Consider the following 18,475-nt stretch of genomic DNA (forward strand, 5'->3'; position numbering starts at 1 on the left):
AGGCAAGGTGCGTGGTGCGAGCATCAGCCACCAGGCCTCTTAGCTCAAAATAACAATTTGAAAAAGGGACTTGATACAGGCTCAAAACTTTCCATACGGATGCCAGTTATATTTCAGAAGCACCCGCCATCTCGATCAAGGTCTAGTTCTCTGCAACTATCTCAACAAGACAATGAGCGCCGAGTCAGCCGCCAGAGCAATCACTGCCGACATCTCGGACAGATGTCCAGAAGAAGATGTGAGGCTGGTTGTGAGGCGGCGGAATGAGCTTTGGGAACTTCTGGCATCTACTCTCCTGCGCTTCGAAGACGATTGCGACATGATAGTCGATCTACTCGCCGCGATTCGATCGCTGCCATCAATGGATAGTACGCCCTGGTGGGTGGCGTATCCACAGCCTAGCGACTCCCTGTGTGAACTGCCTGGATTTCACATCGTCTGGCAATCCTGCTATCAAGCGCTTCGATGTGAATGCGGCGGGTGTGATGATCAACATTTCTTGACGGACAAGAAATACTACCGCAGAGCAGGGACGGCAGAAGCAAAGATGTATGTCCGCGGTATTCCAGGAATAACGGAGTTTTGGGCGTACAAAACGATCAACCTTATTTGCGTATTGGACAAACACCGCGAATTGGACGAACACCTCGAGTTCTTCATCCATGAGATTCACGGTTGGTTGCAGACTGCAGGACCGAAACTAGCGGAAACATTAGATTCGAATCAGGTCAAGTCTTTCGTGAGAGCAGTGCGAGGTCGGCGTGACAAGAGTTACGAGATTTCGGTCACCATGTTTCAGCATTGGCAGCATTGGAAGAAGTCGTTTTTGGAGGTCAGTTTTGATGAGGACTTTCTATCATCTGAGGGAAGGGAGTTGGCAAGAGAGTGTCACGATATCATGAAGGGGCAGAACATCAAATTGCCATCATTCTTCTAGCCATCTAGCATAGGTAGGTACCATGGGACAAGATGTAATAAAAAGTCTACGTGGGCACAATAAAGCACGCGAGCCCAAGGGATCAAATGACAAGGTCCCGCATCAATATTCATCAATACGCTAGAGATTGAGACTATTTGATAGCAATAATGGGAAATAATGTCTTCATGGCATCTCATAGCCATTGAACCAAATGGGTAAGAAAGTCAATAAAGCCTGACGTATATTGTTAACAATTATGTACAGTACACTAAGCTAGTTTCGCTCGTCCATTAGAGGTTGGGCACCTCGGCAACGCAAGAGTTCTCAAGACAAGTACATCCAAGGACCTCGCAGCTGTATCCATCAATGTCAGTCTTGTCGCCACAGTCCTCAGTAACATCGCAGTAGTAAGCACCCTCGGGCACAGAACCAGCGGGAGCGCGACGGCGGTCAACAATTGCCGTCTCAGTGACGATTATCTCGGCTTCAGTAGTTGTAGCAGGCTCTTCAACTGCGTCGATGGTCGTGTTCTCCTCCGCGGCAGCAGTGGTTGTTTCCTCATCGACAGCTGCGGTGGTGGTAGGCTCAGCAGTGGTGGTGGTGCCGGTGAGTTGCTCGCAATTGCGGTTGATGCAGCCGCAGCGGACGGCATCGCAGAGCTGAACGAAGGCATTGCAGTCTTCGTTGGTGACGCAGGGGAAGAGATCAGCTGGAACGAACGCAGAGGTTGTTGCCAGCTCAGAAGTGGTTGTGTCGGCAGCGGTGAGGGTGATGAAGGTGGTCAGGTCGGTGGTGGTATCGATACCAGAGGTGGTGAGGATGGTAGTAGTGGCCAAGGATGTCTCAGCGGTGGTGGTGTCAGAGACCACGACAACGGTAGTGGTATCAGATCCAGTCTCGGCAGTAGTAGTCTCAGACCCAGACTCAACGCTCGTGGTCGTCTCAGCGCCAGCCTCGGCAGTGGTGGTTGTCTCGGAACCAACACTCGTGGTAGTGGTACCAACAACAGTTTGCGTGGCTGAAGTCTCAGATCCAGTCTTAGCTGTAGTGCTACCAGACGAAACAGCCGCGCTGGTTTGCGAGCTAGGACGGCAAAGACCGGCGTTGACACCGGAGATAGAAAGAGCGGCAACAAGGCCGGCAGCGAAGTTGGGGAACATCATTATAACGAACGTGGTGATATCGAAGATATCTTGTTAAAAAGAGTGTCTGGTCTAAGGATGACTGAAGAAGAAACAGAAAAAATCACAAAGAACAGCGCGTTGGGGTTTTGTACATATAAACATTGCGCATCGCAATAATAAAGGATCGGCAACTATGATGGATATTTCCAAGCGCATAGAACTAGGATCAGACTATTGATTTTTGGCTCGTTTCTTTTGCGGGCCAGCCCCAACGCCGCCCTCCGTTAGGCGCCATTTCCCCTGAGTTTACCTTGGATGAGAGATTAAGTGGCGTTCACAAGCTCAGCTAAGGTTGAAAGATGCCCAATAGCCTCATGGGAGGAGTTATCGGATCAGAGACTTCCGTTGTCCTGTGACTCCCGTCGTGTCTTGACGTCAAGCATGCCCTGACTAAAGTTGCTTAGTGGAGCAGGGGAGCTACGGTCCGTTATGTTCCGGCGATGGGATAAGATTATCGCGCTAAGCGACGCGCTGAGGCTGGGGTTTTCTTTTTTCTTATCGCGAAAATAAAAATGGCTTACTTTAGTTGGCTAGTCCGGGCCCATAAGGCGTTTTCTGACCTGGAATATCCTGCCAACGCAGGGGACAACCAACAAACAAAACACACCTGTAATAACACGGCCTGGAACTCTAACAAACACCAGTGATTTGAGGTTAAATTAAAATTATAGAAACTTGGACAGTAAGAGAGAAAGATCACCCAAGGCTCGACTTGAAGTAAGTGGATTGAGCCATCATCTTGGATCTTATTTGTGATGCGCCGCAATGAAATCACTAACCTGTACTGAGCTTTCGTCCTTGATTACTAAGGTAATTAAGACTGGCAATTGATCGTCGCAAATCAGTCTCATTCATATTTTAAGTGCTATGACAGTTTAGAAGTATCCGTTTGTGAAGCATTGATGGACGTAAAGACAAATTCGATGCTGTAGGGTATGACAAGGTCGTTTGCAATCAGTCCCAATTTTCTCACGACGGTAGTGCAGGGGCACTGATTGAAGCTTAGCGCACATCCCCACTAAAGGTCAAAACCATGATCCAAGATGTTGTTAGCTAGATGTGTTATTTATGGTTGAGACTTGTAGCTGAGAAATGAAATCGGAACAGAGAACTTAGTCGAGATGTCATGTTTCTATCTGCCGAAATATTGTGGACTAAATAACAAAAAGAAAAGGTCATGACATGATCTATCAAATATGTCATAGATCTCATGGGATTCTGAACCCAGCCATTAAAGTTTCCAAGACGAATAACATCGTTACGCACCTATTGAACGCCACGGATAATCAAGAGAAGAGGCCCCCCAACTCCACAACTTCGTCATTGTTTGATTCCCTCTTTACCCTTCTCATGATGCGCTTCTCTTCTTTCAACTTTTGGTCCTCTGGCGTCTCTGGCGTCTTTGTATCGATGTGGATATACCGTTGAGCAGAGAGGGTCTCGCCAGTATGCAGCACCATCCCATCCACACAGCCAATGAAATGATCCAGTTCCTCTTGGCTCTCAAAAGTGATGAATCCAACCTCACTGGAAATCAGCCCAGTACCCACCGGGTGAAAGTCGATAAATTGCCGCGCAATCTTGATGCCCGTGCAAATCCTGTTCGGGAGCTCTGCCTCACTTCTGACGGTCGCAATGAAGCATTTGGCTGAATCACAAAAAGGCCTGGGCTTGCCCCAACTTGCTATTCTGAAGCACGCATGATCGAAGAGGAGCGCGCTGTAGTTCTTCTCTTCGAGGAGAGCTTGTGCCAGAGCAAGTGTTGTCACGACATCATCACCAGCATTGTCAGCATTGCCAGCGTTGCCACCAGTGCGGTGTCGACTTGCGGGTCTAACATCTGTCCGCCAGTAGCCAAAGGTCTGTATTAGAAATTGCAAACTTGGGAAAAACGAAGGTGCTGAGGAGGTGATGTCCACCACGATGTCGCCAAGATCTACCCAGGACGAGAAAAAGCGTATGGCAGCTGGGAAGTTTGCCGAAAGGTAAAGCCATTCCGCTCCCATTCCGAACCCAACTAGTACCAGCTTCTTGTCGCGAGGTAGGTTTGACAGGAACTCCACGACAGAAGCCTCCAAGTCCTCAACGTCGACCGTCTTCTCCTCGCCAAAGCGATGGGGGCGACGAATAGGCATGCCTTTGAAACCACCGACGCGAAGGACTTCATCCCCAAGCTTCTTACTCGTGTCGACGTTCAAAGTGAGCCCTTTCATATCGTTATCTTCGAAGAAATGCCAAAGGCGTCGTTTTGGCCTTATGATTCCAGGTTTCAGCACCTCGCAAGGAGGATGCCTCGAGTTTAGTGTCTTGGTGAACGCCAGTCCAACCTGGTGGAGAACACGGTCACTCTCGCTCGTGATTGCAACATGTTCCGTGTCAAGTGCGATGAAATACGAGTCCTCGAGAACTTCGCGGAATTCCTTGAGTGTTCTGATTCTGTTCTTAAAGAGATCTCGCGTCGCTGGAAGGCGCTCGAATTGCTGATAACGCGCCATGTTGGCTAGATATGTAAGAAGAAGGAAAATGGGTTCAGAAATCCGGGACGGCGACTGTTATATAATTTTATTTATTAAACTTTATGTTTATGAAGTATATGAGAACAGCCAATATCTTGATTACATATGTATAAAAGTGAGCAGAGAATCACGATGGTTCTGGGGAGATGAGCATTAGTGGGCTCGTAGTAATACGTCTAAAATTTTAGGGACTTCTGCTGAAGAAGTATTCGAACTCTTGGACGGCAAAAATCGAAGAGCAGCCTAGCGGGTGGAGATTCTTAGGTGCGGAATGAGAGAAGGTTTATAGGTTCTAGGACGTATACCACTAGACCACTCTTCGACATAGGGAACAGAGTGGTTTTGGTTTTTAAAGGGTCCCTTTCGTGAGCTCAATCGACATCGACAAGAAAATGCTGAGAAAAGCGAAAGTCAACATGAATTGAGAAAGGATGTCGAAGTTGTCGCTATTCAGCCTCAACTAAGCTTGAACCAATAGCAAAGCGTAGAATGTAAGCCAAGACTAGCGAGACCCTCCTCAAATCCACAAATCTCACGCCCTTGCGCCTTGGGAACGACATAGTGGGAACCATCCGCTATAAACTCAGCCTTATATAAGACGCCATTCACCAAATACACTTTCATCTCACTCAAACTCAAATCACCAAGTTCTCTCTCTGTTCTGATTTAAGCTCTCAGCCAAAACTCTCAACTGGAAATAACACATCTCAGCCATTCACATCCCCAACTCCAAAACCATGTCTCAAACAACCTCCGTCCCCGAAATCCTCTCCTCATTCACAGAAAAATGGTCTCCACGTCTCATCGCATCAGTCAACGACCATCACGTCAAAGTCGCCAAGATCGACGGTTCATTTATCTGGCACTCGCATCCCGACTCTGAAGAGCTCTTCTATCTGCTCTCGGGAAAACTGACCATGGAGATTCAAGGCGAAGAGCCTGTTGTTATGAAGGAGGGGGATATGTATGTTGTGCCAAAGGGAGTCACGCATAAGCCTGTGGCGGAGAATGCTGTTATTATGATGGTGGAGAGGGAGGGGACAGTCAATACGGGGGATCAAACGGATTCTGAGAGGACGAAGCAGGTCAAGGATGTGAGGGGGGATGTATAAGGACTTTCAGCGGGCCAAGAACTTATACAAGACAAGAGTTGATCGAAATTCAATTAAGTATTATGACAAATTAAAACCATGACAGCCCCAACTTTGATCGCTCAGGTAACGCATGTGTACTATATCCCGGGCACAGTAAAGTTCCCTTCGTAACATTGTATATACCTCCAAGCCCATCAGCTATCTTGTTGAAATTGCTGACATGGTTCGCACATAACCTAAAAAAGTACCGATGCATTTCGCTGGAAGTTAGCTGCCTGACCACATTCTGTGTGCATCGCCAGCAGTTCTGACAGCGCACAGCTTCTTTGATAGAGGCGAAATGACCAGAGCTAGTAGATTCATCTAGCGAAGCCGGCTGAATCTCCAGCAGAGCTGCTGCAACGTCCCAATTATTGTTCCACACGGCTTCCCTGAACGAGTCCTCATGGGCATTGGAAATATGCTGAGTATCAGTCTTTAGGAATTCCCCAAATAGAGTCTGGACGATGTAGGATGCCATATAAGCCGGCCATAGTGTGGGGATAACGAGTCTTCGAAATATTGCCGTTATAGTTTCGCCGTGTAAATTCATCAGCTCCCCAGAGCGACGATGCTTACGAAGAACAATTTCATCTGGGGCCGGTACAGCAGGGAGATCTCCATCCAAAAGAGCGAGAAAAAAGACCGTATAATCTATCGAATTGTGCTCAGGCATCGAGCCCGGTGGATCCGGTGGAGTCTCATATCCCACAAGCCTGGCGATTGAAGTTGAGACGATGCCTTTGTACAACGTATTAGTTGACAAGAGCCCTTGGATGAGCACATCGATCAAAAGCATCCCATTGCTATTCTTGGCTGTAACAAAATCATAGGCAGATAGCGCGCATGTCTCAATCAGATCTGTGATGCCAGGAATATCTCTATGTCCCTCTTTCCTAAGTGCTTCTGTCACAATAGCGAAAGCCTGCAAATGCGGTTGAGTCGTTCGGCTGTAGCCAAGTTCTAATACCTGGCAAATATCCAAATTCAACTCATGAGGAGGTCGCTTGGCGCAGTAACATAGGGGATATGACTTGTAATCCGGTATTGGTGGAAAGGATGGAATCCCGTCGGCGATCGCTTTCCTGAGCTCTGCGACGAATTGGTCATGATCAAGGTGTGTCGGGACCAGACCTATGCAATGATTTTGACATGTATCGTAGTTTTTGCTGGCTGCTAGAATGCAATTAAACCTTTCCAACTCAAATACCATCCAAGGGGTTTCTATCAACAACTGGAAGGACCGACATGCAAGTACAGAGTAGCCGTTCAGCTCAGCGTATATGAGAACAAGGAAGGCGTCAAGAAATTCCAGCCAGCCGTCTGGATCGTTTGATTCATGCAATATGTCAATGCATATAGTCTGTATCGCATGGGAGAAGCGCTCTGATATTGGATTGTCATGATTTGGAAGTCCCGCCATGACTTCGTTTCTCCACTCCGTACTATGCCAAGGCTCGCCTTGTGAGTGCTGAGCGGGCTTCTGGACCAATTGACCGAAAAGCCTCCAAATCTCTGTCTCCTTTTTATTGATATATTTGGTATGCTTGAACCAGTTGGTCGAAGCATATTCGAGAAAAGGGTGGTCTGCTGTCCCTTGGGCTTTACTGGTTATTGGCACGGTGGATTTCAGGGAAAAGTCGCGCTGTGTTGATGTCTTATTTGAGTTTGACGTCTTGACAAATTGGCGGGCAAGGCGACCAACGCGTGTTCCGACGCCACCGTGTATGGCGGACTGTATCGTCTGTTCAGCTATTCCACTTGGGTCGATCTTTATGGCGGGTGGAGTCAGAGGCTCCCTTTTCCTCTCCGCTAACGTCGTTTGAAAGTTGTCAAGATTGACGTAGGTAATGCAAACCTCGCCAGCAAGATTATCGCACTGGTTAGGGTCAATGTGGAAAGCCTCATGTTCACCAGAAACTGACGCCAAAAGGTACTCTTGAATGGAATGATGGCTGAACCGAACTGTGTTGTCTGTTTCCTCCACGTAAAGTAAGTTCTCGTACCAAGCAGGTAATCGCTCTATTCCACTGATGATATCTTCCTGGCGCAGAGTGTGTTGACCATTCTTGATAGACAGTGCTTCGCGGAGTTGCAGTAAGGTCAATGGTTGTGTTGTTGCTTTTGTCCACATGAAGGCCTTTTTTGCGATGTCCTGATTGCGCTTTTGAACAATGCGGCTAAGCGCACGGTCAAAAGTCGCGGGAAGGTCGCCCGGGATGTTTTGAAGTGCTTGTCGAATCTCGTTGTCAGTCTTCCCAGAGCATATATCCTCAATGGTGAAAAAGGCCCATAAGAACCTGACCGTGAAGCAACATTGTTAGCTCTGTAAGATTTTGGCTGGCAGTAAGTTGCTCACATTCCCTGCTCCTTAGACGCAATTGTTCTCAGAATCTCATTCAATAAGCTGGGGTCACTGATAACTAATTCCCCAGTTGATAATTTGTCAATAATGATGTCGTCAACATATGAACCAATGTCTGTACTTGTACTCTGTAGGCCTGTAACCAGTCGTTTAGAGTCAGGGAAGATGCTTCTGATTGCGTTGGTGCATGTCTCTCGAGAGGCAAAGATAACGCTTATGTAGCGTGTTGTATCGTTCCCAGAAATAATGCCTTGGAAGAACTTCAATAGCTTGGACTGTTGATCGGCGCTACACTCATCCAACCCATCGATGACTATAAACCATTGTTTGATGGCCTTGGCCGCAGAATGGTAGAGATGTGAAAGTAGGTCGAGGGAGAACAGAGCCAACTTTGCTTGAGACAGGTATTCGTCAAGTTCAGAAGCCGTCTTCTGGTCAAGGCTGTCCATATCGATGACTGATACTAACTGTTGAATGCACGAACGTACGATTGTCTCGGCGTCCAGGCTAAGCGGATCGTCAAACCGGGCAAAGAAGAACGACACGAATTGGTCTGGTGGCCGAATCTGCGACAGCTTCTCAACGATCGAGGACCTAAAGTCAATGACGGTCAGTTTAGTGGGCTTGAGTACCTGGAGGGTAAACCCACGACAAGACTGTTTTACCAGACCCAACTTGAGATCATAGTCAGCTCCAGTCATTTGTCCCTTTGCGTAGCAGACTACTCACTCTTCCCAGTCACATGAAGAACGGGAGGTCCCTTGATTTTGGCCCATTGTTGGAATTCCGGAGTATCGAAGACCCACTTGGCCGTGCCTATGTGGCGCTTGTTTCGTGTGCTGTTGAAGGCCGAAGTGAAGTTGAATGAGGATAAATCCTCGAGTAGGCGACGCCGTTTCTGTTCTACGGCTTCCAATTAGTCTGGCCGTCGGAAAAGATCATTCATGTCTAACCTAATGCATCTCGTCTTCTCTGGCCTTGAAATATTTCCATTTCGGCAGCCCAAGCTCTGAAGCGTTTGCGATGGTCGGTAGCCTCTTTTCGCTCTGTCGTCTGAAGTTGCTGTTCCTCACGATCACACTGAGCTTTGACCAATTGGATATCGCCCTGGACCTCCTCTGCTTTCGCTCTGATGTCTTCGACGTAGCTTCGAAGTTCAGACTGAAAGGACTGTGTAATTGCCTGGAGGATCTGATTCTTTACTATGCGCTAAATTAGTATATCTTTTGGTCACCTACGTCGCCATACTCACAAGGCCGCCGGACAGCCAAGATGATTTGCTGGCAACAGGTAACGACTGCCGTGTGAAACTGGCAGACTGAACCTTTGAGACGCGAGGATTCATTGAAAATGACTTGATACTCGGCGAAGCGGGTGCAGAGTGAACCGAAGCCGTGAAGAAGCTCAACAAATGATTGGAAGTAGGACGCGAAGTTGGCCAGAAACTGATACTATTAGCCAAACTTCCATGTTTGCATCATTTCTCGTACCATAAAGGTAAGTTTGATAGAACCCCATATTAGCGCTGCGATATCAGGATTCGATTGGATACAAGTGTCGACTATTGGCGTGAACTGTTCAATCGTCTGCAAGAATGAAGCCAGCCTCGAGGCGACACTCTTGCCTCGCCTCTTCTTGTCAAGAAGGTCCAACTCGGCCGTGAAAGTGATGATACTTTGCGAGTCATGCGACGTCATTTTGAGCTGTTGCAGCTTTTTGCGGTCGTCATCGCTCAGGATGGCTTGGAACCTCGCGATGGTTGCCTCGAGCTTCTTGACCGGTGCGGCTGAAACATCGTGCCCGGGGCGAGGTCGAGAAGCGGCGACAATTTGCGAGTCCGAGGGCCGCGAAAGTTCCATGTTTTCAATTTTGCGTGCAAAGCATCTCTTGTTTTGCTGATGCAGGAAGAGGAATGGGCAAGTAGGAGGTCTGATTTCACAGCCTGGTCAGAGAGAGGCCTCACGTGCATGCTACGGCAGCCGCTATCAACGCGCTTGCATCCGGGGTATGATTGGGCACTTCAGCGGGAAGGCGTTTTTCCAACATAGCCACCGCCAGTTTTGCGCCTTAGCTGAAGCCACTGAACTGCGGTTACTTGAAGGGTCATATTTTTCCTTGATTAAAAAGAAAAGTCTCCATCCTACATCACTGGATCTCCGTCCAGCGTACCTAGCTTTGTCATACGTGTGGGGCGACGCCAAAAACACCCAGTTCATGGCAGTAGATGGCCATGAGGTTGCTGTGACTGTCAATCTTGCGGACGCGCTGCGTTGTGCCAGATTACCAGATAAGCCAGTCGTTACCTGGGCAGATACTCTGTGCATCGACCAGGCAAACGATGAGGAGAGATCAGTTCAGATTCAGCTCACGGGCGCCATATATCAGAATGCATACAAGGTTCTTGCGTGGTTAGGCGCAAGCGATCACGATAGCGACCACGCGATAGACATTCTCAATAAAATGGCGGCCGCGATCAAACAAGGACAGGATCCGCAGGATGGAGATGAAAGCTCCATTGCTGATGATGAGACCAGCTGCGATGAAGAGGAGCTGGGATGTACTATGATGGGAAATTTGCGGGCCAAGATCATTAATACCGAAGAAGAAATGGCTTCAAGCGTGGACGGCATTGTCAAGGACCTGAACAGCCCTCATTGGCTACAGCATTTACCGGAACTATCGACAGAAGACATGCAAGAGCTCTCTTTCTTTCAAAATCGTGCGTGGGACGCCATTACGCAGATCTTTGACAGGCCCTACTGGAGCCGTGTCTGGATATACCAAGAGCTGGTACTCGCCTCAAATCTCCACTTGCATTGCGGAGAAAGTTCTATTAGCTGGCAAGACCTTTGCTTAGCTGCTTTCATGACCGACCTCATGCTCAAGAGGGTTGACCACCCACCGCATTGCTTTTCTCCTTCTCCGTGGTCAAAGCTCACTTCTCGACCCATGCATCAAGTTGCGTTCGTACACCATGACAGGCAGCAGATGGCAAAGGGTGCTACACCTTCGTTGTACAACCGCATAGAACTTTGTTGAGGCTATGCTTATATTGCCTTCGAAAAGCTAAAGTTAAATGGGATTTTTCAGTGTGTTGGCTTGATATGTCTCGTGGAGGCGTCATAAGCTTTAGGCATCAACCAATCAATCGACAGACGATGAATTCATGTGGAAACGGCGTTTCATTCACGACCTTACCAAGCACGAATTGGCAGAGCTGCGGAAGTCCAGCGATGAGGAAACTGAACAGCCTCTCAGAGACCGTATTAGTAGACAGTGGCAAGTCGAATAGCCAGTACGGTCCTGGTAAGAGGTCATTGTGAACATCACAACTGCAGAGCAATTTTGGAATATATACAAAGCGGGCGAGTATGGCGGACGGGAAAGGTTCCTTATTGTGTCTAGGCGCAATTTCATATGGCCTTTGAGCTTGGCAGAAATAAGAGATTGATGGAAACATGGATTCTTGAATGAATAGCCCACGAAAGAAATTTGAGAAATGCTTGAGCGCTTATATGGTAAAGATAGGAATGAGACCTTCCAAACACTGGAGAAGCTTGGGAATTGTTTCACGACCAGGGCCGTTTTTAATCAAGTGAAAAGATATTCAATGCCTCAAACGGCTTGAAGCGGAGTACAGGATGATAGGGAGTCTTTCTACATGGCAGTTATAACAGGGCAGGTAAACTACTTGCCAAAGTTCATGAGGTACCACGCTTTAATTGCGGTACATCTCCAGAGCTTTTGAGGCTTCTAGTTGTGCGACTTTCCGAAATGTTCAGCGTTGCGATTTCATAACACGGCTGGGATATGTGGATGACGTTATAGAATGGTCCAGTGAGGAACTCGTCCTTATACACAACCAACGGCCGTTTGGTCGAAGTAGCACGCAGACTTTAAGATGGACACCTCCCGAAGATTTAAACAATTAGAGAGGCATTTGAGACGAGTGTCCTAATAGCTACAAGAAGCGGAGTGGCGAACCGAAGATAAAACTACTAGCTGCGACAACCTGTTCAGCTTATTTTCGGTAACTTCTCACTTTGCCGCCCAATTCGCCACCCGAAAGGACCAAGCTTTTCATCAACGGCGTTATCAGAAGCTCCCTGGCAAGACACACCGTGTTGATAGGTTGTACAAGTTCCTTTTAATTGTCGCAAGTTCAACGCCCAGCTAGTAAGTGGGCAAGATACCGGTGATCGACAAGATCAGATAATCTTAACGTGATTGCCCTTCAGCTAATGCAGCCACTTGATCAACCTCACCTCTCACCAATAGCCAAATCGCTTAGTCGCCCGCGCTATGTTAGCGCTCATTGCCTCATGCAGCAGACAAGAATGACCGCGGCTGGAATCCATCGCACCCTAGTAATTATTGCTTTGTATGCGGAAAATTTCCGACTAAATAACTCATCCTTTGAACAGCTACTGGTTCCAAGGGATGACAAACATTACTACCGTAGTGGCTTACCAGAGAGTAAACTGCACTTAATAAGAGTAGCCATCCTCCAGTATTCAAATCAAATTCCCTGCTAGATCACCTTTTTATCCTTCCACTTCTCACAGAAATATTTTTTTAGTATTCCAATGTCTTAGTCCGTCCCCCCTTATCATGCATCTATTCGTTTTCTGACTTCATCCAGTTACGTCAAGATCAACAAGGCCGTAGAGGCTAACTGGACCAAAGAGACCAGCCCTGCTCAGGTCACCATCAAGCAGCTTGGCGACGTTCTTGGGCTTTATGTGTCATGCGAGCCCGACTGGAAAACCATCGTGTCAAGACTTAACAACTTTTTTATAGACAAGTCTGAGCTTGTCATCACGGTGACACGATTTATCACGATCTGGGCCCACAATGCTGCTGTGATTGCCACAGACCGAAATCACAGATGTTGGGCAGAAACTTGCAAGGAAAAGATTCTTGACAACAACAGTGAGCTTGTATTGGATGTTAAGGTTAGTTCTAGTTGCTTGAAAGATGTAGCTACTAGACGTGACATTTGTCACTCGAAACACCGCGCTGCTGAGGAATTCGCTAACTAATGCACCAAAGGTCGGCGAAGGGGCGCAGCCGTACACGAGATGGGAGGATGATCACTTTGTGCTCTACTTGCCAAAAATGAAACCCCATCCCCCGAAAGGATACTCAGGCGCGATTAAGGAGGGTATTGTTGAGGTGTTCGAAAGATAAACGCTCAGGTTTGCTGCCTATGATACTGCAGACCCTTTTGGATCTAGGCAACATATGGAGGAATAGAGAAGGCGGGTAATTCTCGCCTATTAGTTTCTAGAACCCTATTAGTCCCCCTGCTCATCTTTAGCATGAATAAAAATTATTCGTACTACACTCACCGTCTCATGCTAGCCAATCGCAAGGATCTGTGAAATTTGGGCCAGAGAAGTCACTAGCATCAAGTTAATACCGCGCAGCTCTTCGTGCAGAGGAGTTCATTATGGAAAGTGTGATTAGGCATTTGGAGGATACAAGAGGATCCGTGAGATTATAGATCGAATGTGGCTTCTGTTTATTTGCATCAAAACCTCAAAGCTGATTGAAAGGCCTCAATGAAGCCTGATATCTTTTGCCTGACCTGGGCGGTTTTCAACTGCTTCTCCTGTCATTATTCCATGTAAGAAGCACTCTCCAACAAATGCAAAGTCGGTTCCAGACTTATTTCCTTCCCTGTCGGGATGAAGGCTAAGAACAACCGGAAGTCTACTACCGCCAATTATCCAGAGTTCCTGACCTGGTTGAATATGCCGGGGGCCAAGACCAAAAAGACCCGAGTCAGTGATGAAGAGTGCTTGTGGACGAACTATTTGCCGAGCCCAAACCTTTATGTCGTCTCCATGATCCGGTTTTCGAGGGATGAGTTTTCCAGTGATCAGTCCAAGGAAAGCACCCATCCAGTTTGATGGAAGCTGATCGGGGGCCAGTTGTTGGAAGGTTGTGATAAGTCTACCCCAACGACTGCCGGCAGATAGAAACAGTGAGCCGAGTGATCCATCGTCCAAGTCAGTAACGCCATCGGACTTATTCTCGACCACACAAATTCGATCAACCCGAAGGCCCTGCAAGCGAAGAACTCGCTCATCCTCGACTCTTAGACCATCGCTGACGCCAAAAAGTCCTCGATCTGCCGTGTATCCAAGATCATGCCATATACGACGGTGGTCCCAAAAGTTGGAGGTGCTTCGCCTAGAATGATCTTGAACACCGTTCCAATCCACAGCCCACGAGGCAAGACCCGGAATATCTGACCCTTCGCCTCCTCTGCCGATCAGAGGTATTAAGTCGCCGCTCGTGTCAATAAGACCGATAGTGGTCCGCTCATAAACTTCTCGCACGTCAAAGGAATAATTACATCTAAGGGTTTCGGGAAACGAGACATCATCTCGGAATCCTAAAAGACCGTATACTTTATCCCGCGGGTCTGTGGCATGACGGTATCTCCAACGTCAAAGAATCTCAAACAGCGGCTCTCGTAGAGTTATGGCGAGTCCTCTCATCACGCTCTGAAGGTCGACAAGGCTTCGATTCTGCCAAAATACCCCTGGGACTTTAGGTGCACTGCTTCCGAAGAAGCTATTCGCGGCCTTGCGCATCGAGTCCCATGAGATTTCATAGGGTCCCCAGAAAACTATTGCTTGATGTGGCAGAATGGCTTCTTGGACGGTCCATATCCGTCCCCACCATGAACCGTTGATGAAAGCTTTGAGGGCCATTGCAGCACCATCCACGGCCGAATCATCATCGAACCATCTCGGCCTCTTCTGAGAACCAGCCAGCCAAGATAAAAAGTCTATAGCAGCTTGGCCATCTCGATAAGCAATCTCCTCTAAGGGGCCCAGCCAGATGAGACATTGTGTGCACTGGCTGTATATACGGCACATCATGCTGACTTGTGTTTTTTCTTTGTTATCGGCTTGGTTGATGCAAAACGCGTCAATCCACAAGTATCTGGATTGCTGGCCTAGCCGTAATCTTTGAAGTGCGCCATAGAGGCTTTCTGTGACATCGAATTCCTTGCCTCTCACATATACTGTTGGTTGTAAGCTTGCGACGTTGGTGCCCCAAGTGTAGGAAAGAGCTTCATATGGAATCTCAGGATTATCCAACGATATAACATGAAACTTGCATTGTATCGGTGAACCCTGTATTCCAGCTTCGACCTCCAAAATTCTGATTTCGGACTGTAAAGAGTCCAGAGCTGGTAGCATGGACTCATCCGCAGCAATTTCGGTCATGATGTGCTGGATTGGTTGTTGCAACGAAGGGCATAAGTGATAGAAGTAGCACAAACTTCAGTGAGGTATTGTTATAAAGCTGGAAAAAGTTCCATAAGTTTATATACTCTGTGGTTTGAGCTCTTATCAATGTAAGCATTGAGGCATTGGTGGTCACTACATGGAGGGCTTCGCCTGGCTACTGTTGCTTTGGGGACCGTTAACAGGGTTCTTGGGTGGCGCAGCGCTGACTAAGACTAATGTATTGCTAAACTTAGCATTGTGTAAGATATTACGGAGTGAAGAATTAACTCATAGCTTTAACTATGTGGGGCTAATTATTTCTTAACTATTTAATATTACTATTTTATTCAAGGACATATTTAGTGGATTTACCATGTAGCACTGTGAGGTGTTTACACATTTTTAAATTATAATTTTATCCTTGCCTTTCTGCGGTTTAACATGTAAGTTAATCGAACTCCAAGCATCAGGGTTCAGGATTTAGGTCTTGTTAGCAAGTGTCTCCGTGTGCCCAAGCGTTCTTGCATGCAAAGATAAATATCTCACCCAGGGTGATCTGACTGATATTCGTACTCAGCATGATATGTAACGACATCTACAAGTCGCGATTTCTACTTAATTGTTTATTTGTAGAAGAGAAATGCTAAATCGAAGTATATATCAGATTGTCTTGGCTTACCGGGGGTCATGGAGATCACGGAAGCAAGGGGGAAGCACGGCATTCCCTTTACTTGGCCGATGGACTTTCTAACCTCCCCGCCCCCCAGCCACAACACGTTAGGGTTGGGTGCAGCGGCCGACAAAAGCAAATTGTGGCAAACGCACCCGTAACCCCAATTAAGTCTGTTCATTCTTGAAGTATCATACAGCTATCTTTCAGCCTGAGGTTCACAAGGAAAAGTCGGTCACCGCAACTAACAGTATACTCAAGAAGACCACCCACACATGAACGCTTCCTTATCATCCAAACCTGGCCAAGGAATCTGACATATACTCAACAAGCTAATCAACTTTCCCAGCTATTGAATAAAATGAACCAATTTTGAGAACACTGGAAACTCCCTAAACTGAAGCTACAAATCAGCTTTTATAGCATCACACCATCCCGAACGCAATTACACTAAAAGTTGCCTTTCAGTCTATTATTGCAGCTTGGCGCAAGTATAGGCATAAAGTAAGCCGTAGAGATACCTAACAATCTTCAGGCTTAATGCATTTTCCAGTCTGATCTTTATTATTACTGCAAACCAAACTTCTAAAGGGTTAATATTACCTTATCGCTTCGAACAAGACCGTCTTTGCAAAAGCATCCTGCAACACACAGCGCGGTGCAGACTGTAGTTTCTAGACTATTGCACGTCTTCGGGCAGGCGGTGCCGCAACTAGAACCTTGTTCCTCCTGGAAGGATATGTCAAAACTGATGTTGAACGCTGAGCTTGTTCTTTACTTACAGGACCGCATGCCTTAGAGACGGGGCGTGGAGCAGCAAACATGCCAGCAATGAGAAATAACATGAAATAAATGTGTTTTTGCATCATCTTTATGTGACCCGACTGAATTACTTTAGTTAGATTGGGAAGCAGGCGATATGCTTTAGTAAATGAGAAAAGAAGCGAGAAGGAACAGTGTTTAATAATAACAGTTCTTTCTTATTTTTATATACCCTAATGAGTCTCCCTCCATAGATGGGCCGCCTAAAATATCTAACTGAAACAATAGCGGCATAGTGGCTATCCCTTGCTTCCCTCTGCCGTGTTCGCTGAAACAGCAGTAAGACAGGATAAAAGCTACCAGGGCTAAGTGGTATGGCAAAGACCGCTCCTTTGGATGCTCCTCAGATGGTAATCAGTCTATCTCAAATAAGATCCCGAGTCTTCCATCCATTGCGGTTTATGTTTGTCGTATTGCCAGTCGCTGTGGTCATTTGTGTCTTCGGCATTAGGCACGGCGTCATAACTAAACTGTTTCTTTGCTTGAAAAGATTCAGGGAGGATTCCATTGAGCCTGGGTCGAGTCAATAACTTATATGCTACCTGGTTGCCTCATTTGTCCCCTAAAGCTGGTCTTCTTGACGGCGTCACAGTTTTACAGAGATTCAGTTCTTAGTTGGCACAACGGTGACTTGCACCCGTAGGCTCCGGGATGACAATGCAAAAGGTTGCCTCGACGGTCCTATCAAGTTCAGCTCTGGAGATAATGACAGCACAAGTCCTCAAAATAGAAGGCCAAAAAGGCAGGACAATCCTCAAAGTTTGCAACCTTCAGCTCGTCAGATCAAAATGTCAAACGAAACTCTGTAGAACCTTGTCTAATACCATCCAGAGAGGAAATGCCTTGCTATTTCTTGTATTTGCTTTGCCATCTTTCAAACTGGCAGCTTTTCAAGTTTCGCCGAATCAGCTGATCTAGCTTTTGCAGGTCCAGAAGTGATATTAAATGCTGGGTAACGAAGCTCGGGGCCTGGTCCACAAGCCTTGCAGTACAATTGGGATCAAGATATCTCTTAGGCCACCAACTGACATTTAGAACCATGTCTGCTTGAGATGAAGGCCTGGTTCAATCTAACCCTAATCGATTTTAGCACTGAGTTGTTGGAATTGATTCGGTGTCTCTTTGTAATTTTGAAGCTCCATGGCGAGGAGCTCATAGAGGCCTTACAGGGTGATAACGACACCGACATGATCTCTAAGTGACACATTTGTTAGTAGTAATTTAAGTATAAATTGAAAGGGGAAAGACCTACACGACGAGGGTAACCTAGGTAGCCATTATACGTGGCACGGCTGGTTACATCCTCGTTACTTGAAATTTGCGCAACAAGAGCAATACATGCACTGAAATTTAGGGCCGATATCTATGTCAAGAAATCGGACGCAATCAGGAATCAAAGTGAGGTGATACAAAAGCTGCGAATAAAAGCTGCGAGGCAAAGAGAATTTCTATTTTACAGTTGGGACAAAAGCAACTCAATGCACTTACACATTCAATTTCAGCTGATGTCCTTATGTCTATAACGCGCTTATCCTCGCTTACACTAAGAGTGCTAAAATGGTTGGCGCTAGCTGATCTACAATGGGGATGAATGCTGCCTATAAGGTTAAGCTTTA

General features: G+C 47.0%; 8 protein-coding genes across 8 annotated transcripts; 4 read left to right on the plus strand and 4 right to left on the minus strand.

The window, feature by feature from the left end:
• Window positions 1-172: 172 nt before the first annotated feature.
• Window positions 173-937, plus strand: FSUBG_10702 (uncharacterized protein; the record flags this gene model as incomplete). Its single annotated transcript, XM_036675307.1, has 1 exon — window positions 173-937. The coding sequence occupies one exon, from the start codon at window positions 173-175 to the stop codon at window positions 935-937; it is 765 nt and encodes a 254-aa protein (XP_036533839.1).
• Window positions 938-1,209: 272 nt separating this feature from the next.
• Window positions 1,210-2,082, minus strand: FSUBG_10703 (uncharacterized protein; the record flags this gene model as incomplete). The annotated part of the gene is made up of 1 exon (XM_036675308.1): window positions 1,210-2,082. The coding sequence occupies one exon, from the start codon at window positions 2,080-2,082 to the stop codon at window positions 1,210-1,212; it is 873 nt and encodes a 290-aa protein (XP_036533840.1).
• A 1,307-nt stretch (window positions 2,083-3,389) lies between these two features.
• FSUBG_10704 (uncharacterized protein) lies at window positions 3,390-4,598 on the minus strand (the record flags this gene model as incomplete). Its single annotated transcript, XM_036675309.1, has 1 exon — window positions 3,390-4,598. The coding sequence occupies one exon, from the start codon at window positions 4,596-4,598 to the stop codon at window positions 3,390-3,392; it is 1,209 nt and encodes a 402-aa protein (XP_036533841.1).
• A 758-nt stretch (window positions 4,599-5,356) lies between these two features.
• On the plus strand, window positions 5,357-5,731 carry FSUBG_10705 (ydbB; the record flags this gene model as incomplete). Its single annotated transcript, XM_036675310.1, has 1 exon — window positions 5,357-5,731. One exon carries the CDS (start codon window positions 5,357-5,359, stop codon window positions 5,729-5,731), a length of 375 nt encoding a protein of 124 aa, XP_036533842.1.
• Window positions 5,732-5,949: 218 nt separating this feature from the next.
• On the minus strand, window positions 5,950-9,976 carry FSUBG_10706 (uncharacterized protein; the record flags this gene model as incomplete). Its single annotated transcript, XM_036675311.1, has 9 exons — window positions 5,950-5,999; window positions 6,059-6,886; window positions 7,001-8,052; window positions 8,112-8,711; window positions 8,767-8,791; window positions 8,847-9,020; window positions 9,071-9,319; window positions 9,370-9,562; window positions 9,608-9,976. The coding sequence occupies 9 exons, from the start codon at window positions 9,974-9,976 to the stop codon at window positions 5,950-5,952; spliced, it is 3,540 nt and encodes a 1,179-aa protein (XP_036533843.1).
• Window positions 9,977-10,331: 355 nt separating this feature from the next.
• Window positions 10,332-11,156, plus strand: FSUBG_10707 (uncharacterized protein; the record flags this gene model as incomplete). Its single annotated transcript, XM_036675312.1, has 1 exon — window positions 10,332-11,156. One exon carries the CDS (start codon window positions 10,332-10,334, stop codon window positions 11,154-11,156), a length of 825 nt encoding a protein of 274 aa, XP_036533844.1.
• A 1,298-nt stretch (window positions 11,157-12,454) lies between these two features.
• FSUBG_10708 (cytochrome family 51 (sterol 14-demethylase)) lies at window positions 12,455-13,307 on the plus strand (the record flags this gene model as incomplete). Its single annotated transcript, XM_036675313.1, has 3 exons — window positions 12,455-12,498; window positions 12,760-13,072; window positions 13,170-13,307. The coding sequence occupies 3 exons, from the start codon at window positions 12,455-12,457 to the stop codon at window positions 13,305-13,307; spliced, it is 495 nt and encodes a 164-aa protein (XP_036533845.1).
• A 371-nt stretch (window positions 13,308-13,678) lies between these two features.
• On the minus strand, window positions 13,679-15,364 carry FSUBG_10709 (heterokaryon incompatibility protein; the record flags this gene model as incomplete). The annotated part of the gene is made up of 2 exons (XM_036675314.1): window positions 13,679-14,483; window positions 14,592-15,364. The coding sequence occupies 2 exons, from the start codon at window positions 15,362-15,364 to the stop codon at window positions 13,679-13,681; spliced, it is 1,578 nt and encodes a 525-aa protein (XP_036533846.1).
• Window positions 15,365-18,475: the final 3,111 nt, after the last annotated feature.

The sequence above is a fragment of the Fusarium subglutinans genome, assembly GCF_013396075.1.
Source record: "Fusarium subglutinans strain NRRL 66333 chromosome Unknown NRRL66333_c0000188, whole genome shotgun sequence".
Taxonomy (NCBI): Eukaryota; Fungi; Ascomycota; class Sordariomycetes; order Hypocreales; family Nectriaceae; genus Fusarium; species Fusarium subglutinans.